Source organism: Scyliorhinus canicula, chromosome 16 (genome assembly GCF_902713615.1).
Source record: "Scyliorhinus canicula chromosome 16, sScyCan1.1, whole genome shotgun sequence".
Classification (NCBI taxonomy): domain Eukaryota; kingdom Metazoa; phylum Chordata; class Chondrichthyes; order Carcharhiniformes; family Scyliorhinidae; genus Scyliorhinus; species Scyliorhinus canicula.
The window spans coordinates 48,795,852-48,814,633 of NC_052161.1; the positions used below are offsets into that span (position 1 = coordinate 48,795,852).

At 46.3% G+C, this 18,782-nt stretch overlaps 1 protein-coding gene across 2 annotated transcripts in view; it reads left to right on the forward strand.

Annotated features, from left to right (window-relative positions):
* LOC119950798 (inositol polyphosphate-5-phosphatase A) overlaps nucleotides 1-18,782 on the forward strand; it is a 659,385-nt gene that overhangs the window by 296,929 nt on the left and 343,674 nt on the right. For both annotated transcript variants that reach the window (XM_038773583.1, XM_038773584.1), the window contains exon 3: nucleotides 16,276-16,376. In XM_038773583.1, coding sequence (XP_038629511.1) covers nucleotides 16,276-16,376 — 101 coding nt within the window. The remainder of the gene's footprint in view (nucleotides 1-16,275; nucleotides 16,377-18,782) is intronic.

Below are 18,782 nucleotides of genomic sequence, written 5' to 3' on the forward strand. Positions count from 1 at the left end.
GAGTTAAAATTTCTAGCTCGTGTAGTTAGTGGCTTACAAGTCACTTTCTCTCTGCCATCCTATAGTTCCAAATAAAGGCTAAAATTTTCCAACTGTTCCCACTGATGGCAACCCCGTGCCATGGGATCCCTGGCGGCAAAGCGTTCAAACGGGAAAACCCGTTGACAGCAGTGGGACTGGAAGGTCTTCTGCCCGCCAGTGTTGGGCTTACTCCACTGCAAATCTCAGCATGGTTGGGGGGTTGGGGGGGGCACTCTCACTCTTCCCTCGGGACTATATCATTTCCCCCAGTAATTGTACATTTCTCTTAGCATTTGATAATTCTGCCTTTGAGGAAACCCTCTCCCAAGTAGCTCATGACTGCAGTTTATGTACAGTCACATCAACTTTTTTCCTGATAAGGTCTCTTTCAAACAATTTATATCACCACCCCTCAGGCGAGGGACAAGGTTGAGGAGGCAGGGCCTTCATGAACAACCTCAACCGGTACGGCAGTTGAATCCGTGTTTTTGGCCTCGCTCTGCATCACGAACCAACTGTCCAGCCAACTGAGCTAAACCGGCCCCAGAATGGGGCGGGAGAAACTGTTCCCACTCGTGAAAGGTTTGAGTATGAGACGGTACAGGTTAAAAGTACTTGCCAAAAGAAGCAAAGGCAATGCGAGAAAAAGCTTTCTCACACAGCGCGTGGTTGAGAGCTGGAATTCCTGAGAATGTGGTGTCTGCAGGTTCAAAGAAAGCATTCAAAAGGGAATTTGACTGTCATACAAAAAGGAAGAATGTGAGGGAAATAGGTAGAAGGTGGGAGAATGGAACTAAATGTTTTGCTCATTCAGAGAGCTGGTGAAGTGTTGATGAGCTGCTAGACCTCCTTCTGCAGTGTAACAATTCTGTGATTCAATGTGGGATGCCAGCATGACATCATCAACAAACAACAACTCATGAACGAGGACATTGCTCACTTTGGCCTTGGTACACAGACCTGCTAAATAGAGCAGCTTGTCGCCGGCTCTGGCATGCAGGTAGATACCCTCATTTGAGTCATCAAATGCATACACTAGCAACATGGAGAAAAATATGCCAAAGTGCCAGGAGGCAGCCCTGCTTTACCCAGCCTCTGATCTTCAAAGCCTCTGATGATGCTCCATTAATGATGAAACTATGCATGTTCCTGTGGAAAGAAGAAGCCAGGAGTCTGGCTGGGCAGCTGCAGCAACGTAAAGAGTTTGTCTCTGCTGACAAAGTCAAAGGCCTTGGTGAGGTATTTGAAGGCAGTGCAGGGTCGTCTGTGCGGTTTGCGACACTACTCCTGTAATCGGCGAAGTAAGACAGTCAGTCTGCCAGCTCTGAGCTGGCATGGCTCAGGCTAGCTGCGTAATGTCAGCGTCTGCAATCTGATCAGACAGATACGGGCAAAGACCGCCCCCACACTACTGAACCAGGAGTTGCCTCGGTGACTAAAATTAACTTACTGCAGATGCTGGCAATCGGGGATAAAAATGGAAAGTGCCGGAATAAAGCTCAGCAGGTGTGCAGCATTCGCAATGAGGGAAACAGAGTTAACGTTTCAAATCTAAAATGACCCTTCTTCAGAACTGCCTCATTAATTGCTGCAGTTAGTGTGATCCCCTTTATTCGAGGCACAAACCTTTCCTTCCAGCAGAGATACAAAGGTTCATGGAGATGCTGCAGCTGTGCTGGTTTTCCACTTTTTAAAAAAAGTATTTTTATTGAAATGAAAATCGCTTATTGTCACGAGTAGGCTTCAATGAAGTTACTGTGAAAAGCCCCTAGTCGCCACATTCCGGCGCCTGTCCGGGGAGGCTGGTACGGGAATCGAACCGTGCTGCTAGCCTGCTTGGTCTGCTTTAAAAGCCAGCGATTTAGCCTTGTGAGCTAAACCAGCCCCCCTAAACCAGCTCAGGTTTTGCAGAATTTTTCACAAAAGAACAGTAATAACAATAATACCAAAACTAACTAGAGTGAATATTAACATAGTGTAAAAAGAGAATATAGAATAACAATTAAATAGACATTACCCCACGCGATCCAGTCTTCCCACACCATCCCAATGAAGCACTTACCCCTACGCCGCCCCCCCCCCCCCCCCCCCCCCCCCCCCCCCCCCCCCGAGGGTGTACTGGGAAGATCTTGCTTTTGCTCATGTTGAGTTTGTAGCCCGAGAAGGCTCCAAACTCTTTCAGGAGCTCAATGATTCCGTCTATGCTGCTCTGTGGGTCCGAGATGTAGAGGAGCAGGTCATCTGCATAGAGTGAGACTCTGTGCTCTCTGCCTCCCCTTCGGATCCCCCTCCAATTTTTTGCTGCCCTGAGTGCGATTGCTAGCGGTTCGATTGCTAATGCAAACAGCAGCGGGGACAGTAGGCATCCTTGTCTGGTGCCCCTGTGCAGCTGGAAGTATTGGGAGTTGGTATTGTTGGTCCGTACGCTCGCCATGGGAGCGCTGTATAGGAGCTTTACCCAAGCGGTGAACCCTGTTCCAAGCCCGAAACGCTCCAGTACCTCTATGAGGTATTTCCATTCGACTCTGTCGAAGGCCTTTTCTGCATCCAGGGAGACGATCACCTCTTGTGTTCTCTCCCCGGAGGGGGTCATTATCATGTTCAGCAGGCACCTGATGTTCAAGGTATGTTGTCTACCTTTGACGAAGCCCGTCTGGTCCTCTGCAACCACTTCGGGTACACAGCCTTCTAGCCTTTTGGCTAGGATTTTGGCCAGTATTTTGGCGTCTGCGTTCAGCAGGGATATGGGTCTGTATGACCCACATTCCGTTGGGTCTTTGTCTTTCTTAGGTATCAGCGAGATTGAGGCCTGTGCTAACGTGGGTGGCAGTGTGCCTCTAGCTAGCGAGTCTGTGAACATCTCCCGCAGGTGCGGGGCCAGCGCTGTTGCAAATTTTTTGTAGAAGTCTGCCGGGAATCCGTCCGGTCCCGGCACCTTCCCCGTCTGCATGGAGCTAATGCTGTCCATGATCTCTCCCAGTGCTAGTGGTGCTTCCAGGTCCCGTTTTCTGCACTCTCCCACGACTGGTATGTCCAGTCCATCAAGGAACCGGTTCATCCCAGCCTTCCCCGTTGGGGGCTCTGAGGTGTACAGCTCTTGGTAGAAGGCCTTGAAGGTTTTGTTAATCCTCTCTGGTTCTGTTTCCAAGGTGCCTCCGGTACCCCTGATTTGCGCAATTTCTCTGGTGGCTGCCTGCTTTCTTAGCTGGTGTGCCAACAGGCGGCTGGCTTTGTCTCCGTGTTTGTACAGGGTCCCGCGCGCCTGGCGGAGTTGGTGCACTGCTTTCCTGGTGGAGAGCAGGTCAAAATTCCTTTGTAGTACTTTCCTCTCCGTCAGGAGCTCTACGGTCGGGGCCTCGGAGTATTTACGGTTTACCTCCAGTATGGAGTCGACCAGCTTCTGCCTAGCCACTCTTTCCTCCCTATCTCTTTGCGCTTTGAAGGCAATGATTTCCCCTCTTAGTACGGCCTTAAGTGCTTCCCAGAACGTGGAGGGTGAGACCTCCCCGTTTTGGTTGTTCTCCTTGTACTCTGCTATGGCCTGCACTATCCTTTCGCTGAAGGCCTTGTCAGCTAGTAAGGCACCATCCAACCTCCATGTAGGGCGCTGGGCCCTTCCCGTCTCTAGCCGCACGTCCATGTAGTGTGGAGCGTGGTCTGATATCACAATTGCGGAGTATTCCACTTTGTCTATCCCTGGAAGCACTGTTTTCCCCACCACAAAGAAGTCAATTCTGGTGTACACGTTGTGTACTGGGGAGAAGAAGGAGAATTCTTTCTCCCCCGGGTGGGCGAACCTCCAGGGGGCCACTGCTCCCATCTGCTCCATAAAGTGACTGAGTTCCCTTGCCATGCTTGAGGTTTTCCCCGTTTTGGGGTTTGATCTGTCCGTCTTTGGATCCTGTACACAGTTGAAGTCCCCCCCCCTCCATGATTAGTCGATGCATCGCTATGTCCGGGATTTCTGCCATGGTCGTTTTGATGAAACTCGTGTCGTCCCAGTTGGGCGCGTACACGTTGACTAGAAGTACCGGTGCCCCATCCAGGGCCCCGCTGACCATGACATACCGCCCCCCTGGGTTTGTAACCGTCTTTGTCACCCTAAACATCGTCCTCTTGCCGATCAGGATCGCTACCCCCTGGCCCTTGTCCCATAGCAGGAATGGTAGGTTTGTCCCACCCAACCCTTTCTTACCCGCAGTTGGTCCTGCTCCCTCAGGTGCGTCTCTTGGAGGAAGACTATGGTCGGCCCTCATGTTTTTCGAGGTCGGTGAGGATTCTGGATCTCTTCACTGGGCCGTTAAGTCCCCTTACGTTCCAGGTGATTATCCTGGTGGGGGGGCTTCTGCCCCCTCGTTCCTGTGGGATTAACCATACTTATCTGGTGGACGCGCCCCTGCGCTCCGTGGTTTCCCTTTGTTAGGGGGCCGTCCAGGATGGCCGCTGTGACTGCTCTCCCCGTGCGGTTGGGTCTCTGCGCTCTGGGGTTTCCCCTTGTCCCGGGGGCACCCGCCATGGCCGTCCACTGTGTGTCCGCCACGCGGGTAGTCCCCTGCACTCTGGGGGCTCCCTTCACCCACAGACCGTACTGGGTGGGTGCTTGCACCGGTTCCTTGTTTCGAGCCCTTGGTTGTGGCACTTTGTAGGCCTGAACCTTTTCTGGCCTCTTTTGTCCCTCCGTCCCTGCATCTCCCCTCCCCGGTCTCTCGCTCCCTGTGTGCCCCCCCCCCTCCCCCCCGGTCTCTCCCTTTTCCTTCCTCCCCCGTATACCCCTCCTTTGCCCCTCTATCCCCTATTCCTATCCCTGTTTGCTCTCCCGCCTTTGACAGGTGTTCCCCCCCTCCCCTGCCTGGCGCCTTCTCCCCTGTTGGGGGTGTGCTGCGGCCCTGCTTTGTTGCGTGACCCCGGCGCAAGCTTTCCTGCTAGTACGGTGGCTCCCCTCTCGGGAGTTATTGTCTCGCTTCTCCCCTGCCTGGCCTCTCCGGTTTTCTGCTCGCTCTTCCCCCATCCTACCCTGCACCCCCCTCGCCTGGTATCCCTTCTCCATTACTCTGGTTTTCCACTTTTGATGATTTCAGGAGGAATGCCATCATTTCCTGAGGCTTTGCTGCCAGCAGGCTGGTTAACGGCCTTGTTGAGCTCGCTGTCCAGCTCCTCCACGACATGAAAGTGTGGAACGGCGCTGAGGGCTTCTTCATCGTTTGAGATGGTACTCCACCACCTTTCTGGATTCAGTGATGATCAGCTCTCTTTTTAATTTCAAGACAGCTTATTTGGTTGCTGCTGGGCCTGTAGCTTTCATGGTTCCTTCATGCATCCCTCGAACATCCCCAGATTCAGAATAGATTGTATGATATTGCATAGTTTCAACTGGTATTGAATGGTGCAGTCCTGGGTCGTCTGCTGGCTCTTGATCTGGCAGTTCTGAGAGTATCCAGATTTAATTTGCTGGGGATATGAATGTATTGCTGAAAAAAGAAATATACTGTCAAAGCTTTTCATCTTGCACTCATCAGGACAGATCACAAGGATACTATTAGTAAAGGGTACAACAGTTAATACTGCATGAGAATAGAGTGCTGATTGGTTGGTAGTGGACTCTGATTGGTAGGAGTGATGAGGACATTGTTGAGGGTGGTAGTTCTGGTGATGATGAGATGCAGCTTGTGCCAGTGGCATGATCTCAGATGTCTCCAGGACATCTTATGGTATGGCTTGGTTTGGAAGTACATGCTCATCGTACAGAAATAAGTCTGCAAATACTATCTGGAAAGATTCTCTTTATTTGCAGAGGTAATTAATTTTCAGGAATATATCTTAGATTGTAAAGCAACTGTGAATAGTGTAGCAGGATTTTATACTTGTTGTTGAATGTACAGAAATAATTCAAAAATTTGCGTTTCCAAAGTACCTTTAACCTAGAAAAACATCTCTGGCAACTTTATAGCTGTGGACCAGCTATAAAGTGTGTGTGTGTGTGTGTGTGTGTGTGTGTGTGTGTGGGTGTGTGGGAGGGGGGTACGGGGGGAGGTGGAGAGACAGGCTGATTTAGAAATTTCCAGGGAATGGCTGAAGACATGGCCGTCAATGGTGACAGGGCTAGACAGATGCATAGGAGACCAGAGTTGGAAGAATGCAGAGTTTGCAGGGGAGAGGCGATTCCTGGGAAAATCCAGAAATACATTTAAAAGCAAAAGGAGAATTTTCAATTTGATGCGTCTGGCGTGTGCAGGAGCCCATGTGTCAAAGCACAGAAGAGGTGATAAGGGACCAGGACGTGGGTGGCGTGGGGGGAGGGCGTGATAGGATTCAGACAGGAAACGTTTGGATAAACTGAGGTCTATGAAGGGCAGACTAGCATAGCCACATTCTTTATTCTGAAGGTATGATTGCATTACAAGCATGGGACCACCGATTGACATTATAAATGACTTTGCACCTTATGTATAATATAACAAGTTCCATTTCATTCCCTCCCACACAGCGCTGTGGAAAGTGAACATTGATAAATTTAGATGTCACCTCAGATTCCGTTCGTATCACCCTCCCCCACCCTGATATAATCAGATGTTTACTACACAAGGGTATTTACCAAATTATTTGCTGCTGCTGGCCGTTTCACTTTTGAGGGCGCAACCTTCCCTTGCAGTCAAACTAAAACTTATTTTTTACCGAAGCAAAATACTACAGGCATGCTGGAATCTGAAATGAACAGAGCAGGAACAACTGGAAATATTCAGCAGGTCAGGCAGTATCTCTGGAGAGAGAGAAACAGAGTCAACAGCCCAAATCTTCCGTTTTGGAGTCTCAGTTCAGTGTTGGGCATGGAAGCAAGAGTGATTACTACTGGGGGGAGGGAGGGCATCTGTAAATTGAGGGACCTGTTTATTGGCGGGAGGTTTGCGGGCCTGGGGGAACTGGAAGATAAATTTGGCCTTCCCCAGGGGAACATGTTCAGATACTTGCAGGTAAAGGTGTTTGCTAGGCGACAGGTAGAGGGATTCCCTTTGCTGCCCTCGCGGGGGACGATGGACAGAATGCTTTCAGTGGTGTGGGTCGGAGAGGGGAAGGTGTCTGACATCTATAAGGTAATGCAGGAGGTGGAGGAGTCGTCAGTGGAGGAGCTGAAGGCTAAATGGGAGGAGTAACTCGGGGAGCAGATAGAGGACGGAACTTGGGCGGATGCCTTGGAGAGAGTCAACTCTTCCTCCTCATGTGCGAGGCTTAGTCTCATCCAATTTAAGGTGCTGCACCGGGCCCACGTGTCCGGGACTAGGATGAGTAGGTTCTTTGGGGGTGAGGACAGGTGCACCAGATGTTCGGGGAGTCCAGCGAACCACGCCCATATGTTCTGGGCATGCCCAGCACTGGAAGAATTCTGGAAGGGGGTGGCGGGGACGGTGTCGAGGGTGGTTGGATCCAGGGTCAAACCAGGGTGGGGACTCGCGATTTTTGGAGTTGCGGTAGAGCCGGGAGTGCAGGAGGCGAAAGAGGCCGGTATCCTGGCCTTTGCGTCCCTAGTAGCCCGACAAAGGATCTTGCTACAGTGGAAGGATGCGAGGCCACCAAGTGTGGAGACCTGGATCAGTGACATGGCGGGATTTATAAAATTGGAAAGGGTCAAATTTGCCCTGAGAGGATCAATATGAGGGTTCTATAAACGGTGGCAGCCTTTTCTGGACTTCCTGGCTCAAAGATAGGTATCTTGGTCAATAGCAGCAGCAACCCGGGGGGGGGGGGGGGGTTTAAGGGGGGGGTGTTCCTTATTGTAGTTTCTATTATGTAACTTAAGATTGTGTTAATTTGCGTTGTTGTTAAAATGCTGTGTTGTTCATGGAGGTGGGGCGAATGTTTATGATTGCTAATATGATTGTTATTTTTGGTATTTTATTATGGTTCGTTGTTGTTGTATAAATTCAAAATTTTTCAATAAAAATTATTTTAAAAAAAAACAACTACCGGGGGGAGGGTGTGGGACAGGGAGGGTGGGGTGCTCACCACCCGTTATTTTGTGTTGTTCAACTAATTAAAAATGCATCTGCGAGGGGCTCGCCGATTCTTATGGCGGGGCAGGGAAGCCCCCACCATTATCTCATGTGGTCGAAGATCTGGGTACCTTATTTCAAAGGACACCCGGGACAGCCTGCACTATCTCTTCCCAGGCCACTGCTCCACAGTTCAGCCGCAAACCCTTCCCTCGGTCACCTTCCACACAAGCTGCACTGTCGCAAGGATAGGCTGACATTAATGGACGCTCCTCAAAGAAGGCAAGGGCAGCTCACCGTTCATCATGAAAGAAGTCGACCTCGCCGGGTATTTGTTGCTTATGTGCAGCTGCAAAAGTGAAGATTCTAATTTCTCATCGGTGGGGAACTTAATTTGGAGGGGGAGCTTAATTCCAGCCGTTCAATGAGCATGCTTGACTTGCTAATACCTTGCAAAAAGGGCTTCACAATATTGTCCTTGGGGGAGTTTGACGGACCATTAGTCTGAAGAATTTAACTCCGAAAATTCGTGCCGCCACCGGGAAACTGATTTTTAGCCTCCCTCCAAATGAAGATCCCCTGCCCGCCAAGTTGGACTGGAAGATTTCATCAGAAGTGGGAAAAGATAGAAATGTAATAAGTTTTCGGCAAGTGAAAGGGAGGAGGGATGGAAGAAGAGAAAGGAAGGTCTGTGATAGGGTGGAAGGTTGGGAGAGATTAAATAATGAAACAGTTCATGGTGCAAGATCGAAGGGCGTGGCAATGGAACAAGTGAAGAAACAAAAGATGTGGTCTAATGAACACACCCCTCTTTTCTCACCGACGTCTGTGATTCCTCTGCTGCACTCCTCTCCATTTCCTCTTCACCATGCACATCCAATCCCTCTACATCACCATCCCCCACCAGGATGGCCTGTGACTTCTCCACTTCTTTCCACAATGGAGACCCAGTCAATTGTCCACCACTATCTTCCTTTGCCTGGCTGAACTTGTCCTCACATCGAAGGATTCCTTTAACTCAACTCATTTATTTCAACTAAAAGGTGTTGTTGTGGGTTCCTTCATTGAATCATAGATGCCTTGAATTCAGAAGGAGGCCATTCGGCCCATTGGGTCTCCACCAACCCTCTGAAAGCACACCCTGCCTAGGCCCACACCACCACCCTATTCCTGTAACCCCATAAACCCACCTAGACATTGGACACTAAGGGACAATTTACAATGGCCAATCCACCGAACCTGGACATCTTTGGACTGTGGAAGGAAACTGGAGCACCCAGAGGAAACCCACACAGACACTGGGAGAATGAGCAAACTTCACACAGACAATGACCCAAGTTCGGAATTGAACCCAGATCCTTGTCACTGTGAGGCAGCAGTGTTAACCACTGCGCCACTGTGCCATCCCTGGTTCCAGCAATGCATGCTGTTTGCAAGATTGTGGAATATTCTTTGTTCCAGTCCTACACAGGCCCACTCCCTCAGCTCTTTTCTGTTATGTTGATAACTATATTGGCACTGTGTCCTGCTCTTGCCCTGAACAGAAAATAAAATGAATTTTGCTTCCAAGTTTTACACGCCTTTGCAGGGTGTGAAATAAAAACCAAAATGTTGGAAAAACTCCACAAGATTGGCAGCATCTGTGGAGAGAGAAACTGAGTTAATATTTCAAATCCGTATGACTCTTCTTTAGCTCTGTTTTTTTAGAAGGACTTGGTGCATGACTGACTTTAGAAGGACTTGGTATTCTTGTACATGAATCATAGAAAGGTACATGTATTCATGTAGGTGCAGCAAATGCCAGGAAGGCAAAAGATATCTCAGCCTTTACTGTAAACGGCTTGGAGTATACAAGTGAATGAACATATTTTACTGCAACTGTATAGGGTCTTGGTGAAATCAACCTGGAGTATTATGTGTAGATTGGGCCTTTTTACCTTATCAATAGCATACTAGCCTTAGAGGGAGTGCAGCAAAGATTCACGAGACTAAGATCTGGAATGAGGCGATTAGCCTATGAACAGAAATGGAGTGGGCTGGGCCAATATTCTCTGGAATTCTGAAATGGGGGTGGTCTTATTGTAACATTGACAATTCGTGCGGGACTTTACAAGGTCGGTGTTCGGAGGGTATCTCTCTTGGCTGCAGTGTCGAGCTGTGGAGGGTGTTCGAAGTTTCAAAGTAAGAGATCAGCTACTTAGGACTTGAGATGAGGAGAAATTCATTTACTCGAAGGGTTGAGACTCTTTGGTACGGTCTACTGCTACTTCTGATCTCATTTTATGTTCTTATGTTCTTAAAATATTCTTTGGTCCCAATCGGGATTCTCCGACCCCCCGCCGGGTCGGAGAATCCCCAGGGGTGGGGCGGTGTGAATCCCGCCCCGCCGTTCCGACGCCGGCTGCAGTATTCTCCGGCGCCGGTTTTCAGGCAGGATGGGACAGCATGATGCTGGTCGGGGGCCGTTATCAGCGTCACCCCCCCCCCCGGAAATTCTCCTAGCCCCAATGGGCCGAGCGGCTGTCGGTTTCTGGCCAGTCCCACCGGCGTGAAATTGACATGGTCCCACACGGTGGGACCTGGCTGTTAGGCCGGCTGGTGCGGTTCTCGGGGGGGGCCCGGGGGGATCCAGCCCCGCGGGGTGCCCCCACAGTGGCCTGGCCCGCGATGGGGGCCCACCGATCTGCGGGAGGGCCTGTGCCGTGGGGGCACTCCTTCCTTCTGCGCCGGCCCCTGTAGGGCTCCGCCATGGTCGGAGAGGAGAAGACACCCCCCCTGCGCAAGCGCAGGAATACACCGCCCAGTCTGCGCATGCGCGGAACCATGCCGGTGGTTCTGCGCATGCACAAACACGTGCCGGTTTTCGCCGCCGGTTGGTGCGACGCCAACCCCTCCGGCGCCAGCCTAGCCTCCGGAAGAGCGGAGGATTCAGCAACCTCCGGTTGGCCCGACGCTGGAGAGGTTCACGCCATTTGTTTACGCCGGCGTTGGGCCATCGGGGGATTCGGAAGAATCCCAAACTTTCCACATGGTATTTTGTCAATGCCATTGCCATGGAACTTCCCACATGGTATTTTGTCAATGCCATTGCCATGGAACTTCCCACATGGTATTTTGTCAATGCCATTGCCATGGAATTTTCTGGGTGGCAATTTTATTCTGTGGCATGACGCATTAGCCAAACCCATTTTGCTTTCAGCAAGAGAAAAGTCTGCGACCCATCAGCTTGCATTTGAAGCTGTTTCAATACTGAAAGAGCAATGGCCCATGTTATTGTCCAAGCTGGATCTTAGGCATCATTGGGATCTCAAAATCCCATCGTTCATTTTCTATAATTGGGATTATATCTCAGAAAAATCTAATAAAATTGATTATTGGTTTTATATTTTGTATGCAAAGTCCACTTACTTAGACGCCTGGTGTAGTCCTATCTTAGAAACCTTCCAAACTATTTGTTAAAATCTCTTCATCATTACGCTTATGCAGAACTTGACAGAAATTTTATTCAGGCTCGATTTAACTCGGTTTAACAAGACTGCAGACTTGGCACTTTCCTGATTTCTAGGAACATTTCACTATTTGTGTTATTTGCTAATGCCAGGAGTCAAACCAGATATTATTGTCTCGACGCTCAGTGACCAATGCAATTTTTAACCAACTCAACCTTATTCCCTCCTTTGCCATTAGAAATTCCCGGGTTGGATTTTAGCTTAAATGCTTTTACTCTTATGCTCCTCGATTTCATGTTATAGTTAATCACAAGAGGTCACATTTGAACCCAACTATGCCTTAACTACTTTTAAATTGTACAGCTTGGAAATCCTGATGGCACAGTGTGCAATGCACTGTGTGGTACATTACTGAGCCATACAGAATGGGTGCTCCCAATGTTTGATTTTAGCCAGTATATTATCTGTGTTTGTGCAGTTTGTGTCTCGGCCTTGTATGAAGGGGGTGTTATTGGCTACAACCATCACAGATGAAGGAGGGAAAAATAGCATGGGGTTTTAGTCTTGACTAATTGGCCAGTGATTTTGACTGAAAGTGTTTGTGTGTGTATGTTTGGGTGAATTATCAGAGCTAGGTTTGGCTGTGATATCTCTATCCATTATCAGCTGGTTAACACGCTTGCCAGACTCTTGGGTGAGGTGGCTACCGATATCAAAGTATCATCTCAATGTAAGTTGTTGACCTGAGAAAAGGAGAGTTAGGCAGAAAACTAAAGGAAAAATTAGAATTTAAAGGAAAAAACTGAGAAAACTACTGCTTCATGCAACTGAACATTCTGCCAATAATTCAATTAATAAATGGAAGGCATGGACCAGGTTTGACTCTGGTCTGTGCTAAGATATCTGGCTTCAGTTGCAGGACGATAAAATTGGCTTTCATGTCCCTGCGTTTAAGAGGAGTAAGCTTAGCCAAGATTCCTGCCCCTGATCATGACCCATGACTTACTGGAAAGTGCATGTGCGTTGACGTTAGAAATGTGTTTTGCTGAAATGTTCTCCCATTTTGACTTGCCCGCTGAAGCCAATGATGCATGGTCTGGGATACCTTCCTCCCTTGTTTCTCATTCATGAGCTTCCTGTCAGCAACATTATTTAGAAGTTTCGGGTTAGTTTCCAATAACACCCAGTTATCCTTTGTATCATTACCTCTAATTCATGTTGTACCATTACCTGCCCAGCATTACGTTGAATGAATTCCTGTCCTTCTAAGTCGTTCGAAGCTGTTGCATCTAAGTCCGATTTCCTCCCTTTTATTTGTTCATCCGTAACTAATAAACTATACATTTAGTATTGGGGATTTGTCCTGAGCTGAATCCTGCACCCGATCTTTTATCAAGGTCACTTACCATCATACTATCCCTCACCTCTACCTCATCCCACAACTGACAAATCCACATTCTACACCTTTATCTCCTCCTGCCTCCTCCATCCCTATCAGTTCCCCAGAACGCCACTGACAACAAACTCTATCCTGGCCTCTGCAGCTTGAATTCCATGCTCCACCATGTTGCATTCACTTATTGCTTCCCACACTCACCAACCTCCACTGGCATCTCTTCCCCGCAGGGATGATTTCAAAATCCTCATCCTTGTTTTCATTCCCACTTTCGCCTACAATTCTTCCAGGCCTAAGCCTGTTCTTCTAGCTGTAGTTTGGTGTGCGCTCCATCGTTCTCTTACAAGCAGTAACCAAGTCTTCAGATATCTTTCTCTTTAACTGTTCCATTTTGTCACATTGCCCCTGACTTTCAAATGCTTTTCCCAAAACTCGTTTCCCCCACTGAGGATCATCTTCACCTGTGCCCTTCTCAAACTCCTACTCAATGGCTATTTCCTCTTTGTAAAACTCTTTTGAGTCATTTCACTATGTTTGGAACTACAAATGAGAATAGATTCTTTTGCATTGCTACACTTTCGGGTGAGGAGGGGAATCGTTGTTGGGACAGATCAACTCTGCATACCTCTTGGAATTAAATTGGGTCATTATTTCTGATGCGGTGACGATGAAGTCAGGATTTTCATCAAGTGCATTTAAAAAGAAAGTTCCAAATTCATTGTAAAATTTTTAATAGCTGCTGCTAAGTAACTGATCTAAAGTTTGCACAGTTTGTGTGAAATTTGTTATGATTCCTGTCGAGATTAATAACTTTTAAAGAGATATGAGTTGCATGAAAATGACAGAAAGAATCACACAATAGTTCAAGTTTTAAGACTTTTACTATCACAAACAAGACCAAATATTTCTTAATCGGCAGTAAATATACCAGAATATTGAAAAGCGCTGGGCCACACAAAGGCCTCTGGGTGGTTGGGCTCTGGGCAGGCTGATACCCTGGCACTCTTGCTGGGGCCTGGGCACACTGACAGTGCCACCCAGACAACTTGGCACTGCCAGGATGACCAAATGGTACTGCAAGGCTGGCAGGGACACTTCCAGCATGCCAGGCTGGCAGTGCCAATGTGCCCAGTTACCAGGTTGCCCGTGCCAGAGTTGGGCCCGGGGGTGTCCTGCCCTTAGGATGTGGGGTGAGGGGAGGCTCGAGGACCCCTCAGAGGTAATTTTGAGGGGGTCTGGAGGCCATGGTGGGGAGTAAGAGGGCAAGGGATTGGGACGCCATTTAAACTGAATGAGGTAAATGCACCCTCGGCGGGGCGTTCCTCACCAAGGCCAAAAAAAAACAGAGTCCTGTTTGATATCGGGTTGCGGCGCCGAGAAACACCCCACTATTCGTGCCCAAAATAAGACTCTGTTTTTTGGGTTTTAAATCGTGCCCAAGTCTCACATTTGTGACCCCAGTTGTCAAGACATGCTACTCAGAGCTGTTTTTGATGGGATTGGACTCTGAGGGCTGCCACCTACATTCCTTAAAATAAGATGAAAGCAGTTTCCTCTTGGACAGTATACTAAAACAACCTTTGCAATAGAATAATGCCCGGTAATATCCAGTGGAAAAATATATTGTGATTCAAACAAATTCTCATTAAGGAGCTGTGCAATTTTAGTTTTACTGAACTCCAGAGGTACTCTTCAAAACTAATCATCATGATTTAAATGATTGCTCTCATTAATAATAATAAAAATATTCGTTGCTTGTCCTTTAGGAATAACGGAAGCCTTGAAATTATTTTGACAATATTAGACACATGCTTAATGCACTTGTGTGGCATTCCCCAGTATGCTATTTCAGTGGAATTGGTAACATATTTAAAATAAACAGTTATACCTGTGTACTTAGAACATAATAAGGGCATAATAAACATCAGCATCACCAATGGTAATTTCTACATTGTAGTAAAAAAGAGAAACTTTCATTTGGATAATGTGTTTTTCGAAATGTCTTCACCTCTCTTTCACACTTTCCTACTTTGCGACATTCCTTACAATTAATTTCTTTGACAAAGCCTATGGTCACGACCTAATATCCTCTTATGTAGCTCAGTGTTATATTTTGTTTTATACTGCTCCTGTGAAGCGCCTTGGGACAGTTCATGAAAGGAGATATATAAATGTAAATTGTTGTTGTTGTTCATGCAAGATGCTTTGAAGCAAAATAAATATGTTCATAATGGAGTCACTGTTGTAAATAGAAATGTAGCAACCAGTATGTACACAGTAAGATCCCACAAGCAGCAACATGAAAATGGGCAGAGAATCATTTTTAGTGATGTTGGAGGAGGGATAAATATTGGCCAGGATACAGGTGAAACAAAATACAGAAATCCGCAAAAACATCGCAAAATAATATATTTAACACAGTCCTTAACCAAGGTAGAAATAAAATCGGCACTCATAAAATTAATACAGCCTTCTCAGTTGTTCTCAATGTTGGCATTGACCTCTTTTGTACAGATTATATTCCTCCCTTTGGTGAGGGGAGGACGGCCCTCATTTAAGTGCAGTTACTTTGTTTTTAATATATAAACTAAAAATAGGCGTTTCCCTATTTGTCCCAGCATCTTGATTGGAGTTATACTGCAGTACATAAGTTTTTTAAAATTTAATGTACCCAATTCATTTTTTTTCCAATTAAGGGGCAATTTAGATGACCAATCCACCTGCAAGTATTTAGGTTGTGTGGGTGAGGCCCATGCAGACATGGGGAGAATGTGCAAACTCCACATGAACAGTGGCCGGGATCGAATACGGGTCCTTGGCAACCACTGCCCCCTACTGCAGTACATAATTGACGTGTTGTCCTTCATCTTGTGCGGTGAATAATCCCATTCCAGGGACGGCAGTAAATCTTAGCTCCAACTTCCTCCCTCAGCTAACCTGGTTGGACTGCTGAAAACAGAGGGGACAGCAAGTCTGCTGAGGGCCTGGAACAAGGCACAGCCAGTCATTCCTAGCCCAGCTGACAACCTGAAGCTGAACCTACAGTTTAAGGAGTTCTGCTGCCATAACTAAGCTGTGACTCAAGTCACGTCGCGCTGCCATAACTAAGCTGTAACTCACGTCAACTTGAATCAACTGCAAGACCTAAAACGGGAAAACAGAGCCCTTTCACAGTCATCCATATCATCATATATGGTCTTCACTCTGCTTTCCAAAACTTGCTCTGGTCAATTTTATGTCTATAAATGCAGAAAGGAAATTTTCTTGTGAAGCACAGCAAAATATTTTATGCTTGTCTCTCACTTACATGAGACCACACAGGCCTGTATCTAAAGTATTTTGTCAGCTAACGACTGTTCTACTTCATGTAAATTGTACAGGTTGTTCTGTTGTGGCACTGATGATGCATTCTTCTTCCTTGCAGACTGTGCACACACACAAGCCTCATTTTATTGCATTGCATTGCCAAGAAGTTGGCGGGAAGAACTATGAAGCCTCAATGTCTCATGTTGACAAGTTTGTGAAGTAAGTACAATGTATAGTCGACTAAGTGAAATGGAAGCCTCCAGTTGCCCTCTAGGGTTTCTGTTACGATGAGCATGAAATCTTAAGGGATCTGAAACTGATATTAGGTTATTGAGGTGCAAAGTGAAGTTGTATTGCTTGGAGACATTTAGCTATCAGCCAGCAGAGGTTAATATAATTCACTTTCCCAGTCTGCATAACACAAAGTTGACAACAAAAAACCTGAACGCTCGACTTTAACAGACTATTGTGGTAATTGCCACAGCCTATCTTATGCACACTCGTACATGCACACTGGTATATGCACACTGGTTTATGTACACTGCCAAACTTTGGCTTTGAGCATTAAACCAGCCAAAAATTACTGTAACAAAAAGTTTATTTTCCATGAGGGATAAATTAAAAAGAAAGAACCATTCACCAGAGCTTTAAGTCATTGTGAAACTATCATTCTCACCACTGTTTCAATATGACAGCAAGGCCATTTCCAGCCAGTGATGTGCCAAGTACTAATGAGGGAGCTTCGAACTGTGCTGTAACATACTGGTTCATATCAGGGCCAATAGTCTGATCTCTTTCTTCATTAATAAGAATTTGCACCCGTGTGGAGTTTGCACATTCTCCCCGTGTTGGCGTGGGTTTCGCCCCCACAACCCAAAAGATGCGCAGGGTAGGTGGATTGGCCACGCTAAATTGCCCCTTAATTGGAAAAAAATGAATTGGGTTCTCTAAATTTATTTTTAAAAATAAGAATTTGCGCAACTAATTGCAACATTGGGGGTGGGATTCTCTGATCCCCCAGCAGCATGTTTCTCGGTGGCACGCCATTCGCTGGTGGTGGGATTCTATCCTCCCGTCACTTGTCAATGGGACTGTCCATTCAGGCCACCCCATTGCACCGGAAAACCCGCAGGCAAGGATTTCCAGCCTAAATCTTTCAGCTTATCCTGGCTTCTGATCAACTGCACGAACTTAAATCTTATTTTGGAGAAGTTTGATTTAATTTTTAAAAATCTAGTCCTATTAGGTGTCACTGAGAGATACTTGTCAGCACTGAATACATTTTCTAAAATACATTTATATTGTCTTTTTAGAAATAAAGGTAACACTGCTATTGATTTCCAGCAACAATCTTCTCATCCAAATAAAAATATTAATGATTGGAGTTTGCTAATGAAATAAACTAGCTCATCTCTAGCCGTTTGGCAGTTATAAACATTTTCTTAAAAATCTGCAGCGTATTATCATTATGGCAAGCTCATCTCCGACGGATCAACATGTAAAGTTGTTGAAGGAAAGATTATATTGCAGACAAGGGGAGGTTTCCCTCTGCTGGTGCAGACGGTGTGTACAGTTTGCCAGTGTAACTCAATCTTTCCTGGAATGTGTCTCCCCCTGTTGGCACAGGTCAAGATGTGCATGCATTAACCACGTTCATCTTCAGTCTTTACAGTAAAGCACTCCAGTCTCTTGAGAATTTATTATTAATAATAATAATAATAATAATAATGATAATCACACATAATAATGATAATCACACAGTAACAATGAAGTTACTGTGAAAAGCCCCCAGTCACCACATTCCGGCACCTGTTTGGGGAGGCCGGTACGGGAATTGAACCTGCGCTGCTGGTCTTGTTCTGAGTTATGTGATGGAAAGCAATGAGATGATGCCATTTGTGAACAGCTTAATCCTGTGTTTCTAATACTTTACTCAGTTCAAGATGGAGGACCAGCAGAAGTACCATTGCCTGTATGAATTTGTCAAGATTTATAATTCTGACTAAAGATGCAATAGTCGGTTTAGTGAAAATCACAATGGATAGAATGCTAGTTTTCTTTGATTCAGAAAAACACTTTAAGGTTAAAAATTAAGACATTTATTTTTGAGAAAATATATTTGTATCAATGTCTAAAATCTGTTTTGTTAACTTTTCTTATATCAGATACAACCTCTCATTAAATATCTCTTAATGATTCTCCTCACTGTATTTTTTTATGAAAGATAATTTTCTCCTGGATTTTTCATTAATTTGCCAGATATTGCTAACGGTTTTAAAAACAACTTTTCCGTTCCCTTCTTTGAGAATCAGTTTAAATTTAAGATGCTGAAGTATCACACATTGACTAAGAATACCAGATAATTGATAGCGAATTGAAACCATGGTTTCCATGACATGATTCAGCTAAATGCTCTTTCATCTGTTCATCATTTTTACTTCGATGTTTTTAAATGTAGTTTTGAGTTAATTTTCAACCAGGGAATATCATATGATATATGATATCATAGAATTCCTACAGCTCAGAAGGAGGCCTTTTGGCCCATTGAATCTACACCGACCCTGTGAAATAGCACCCTATCAATGCCCATTCACCTGCCCTTTCCCCATAACCCCACCTAACTTG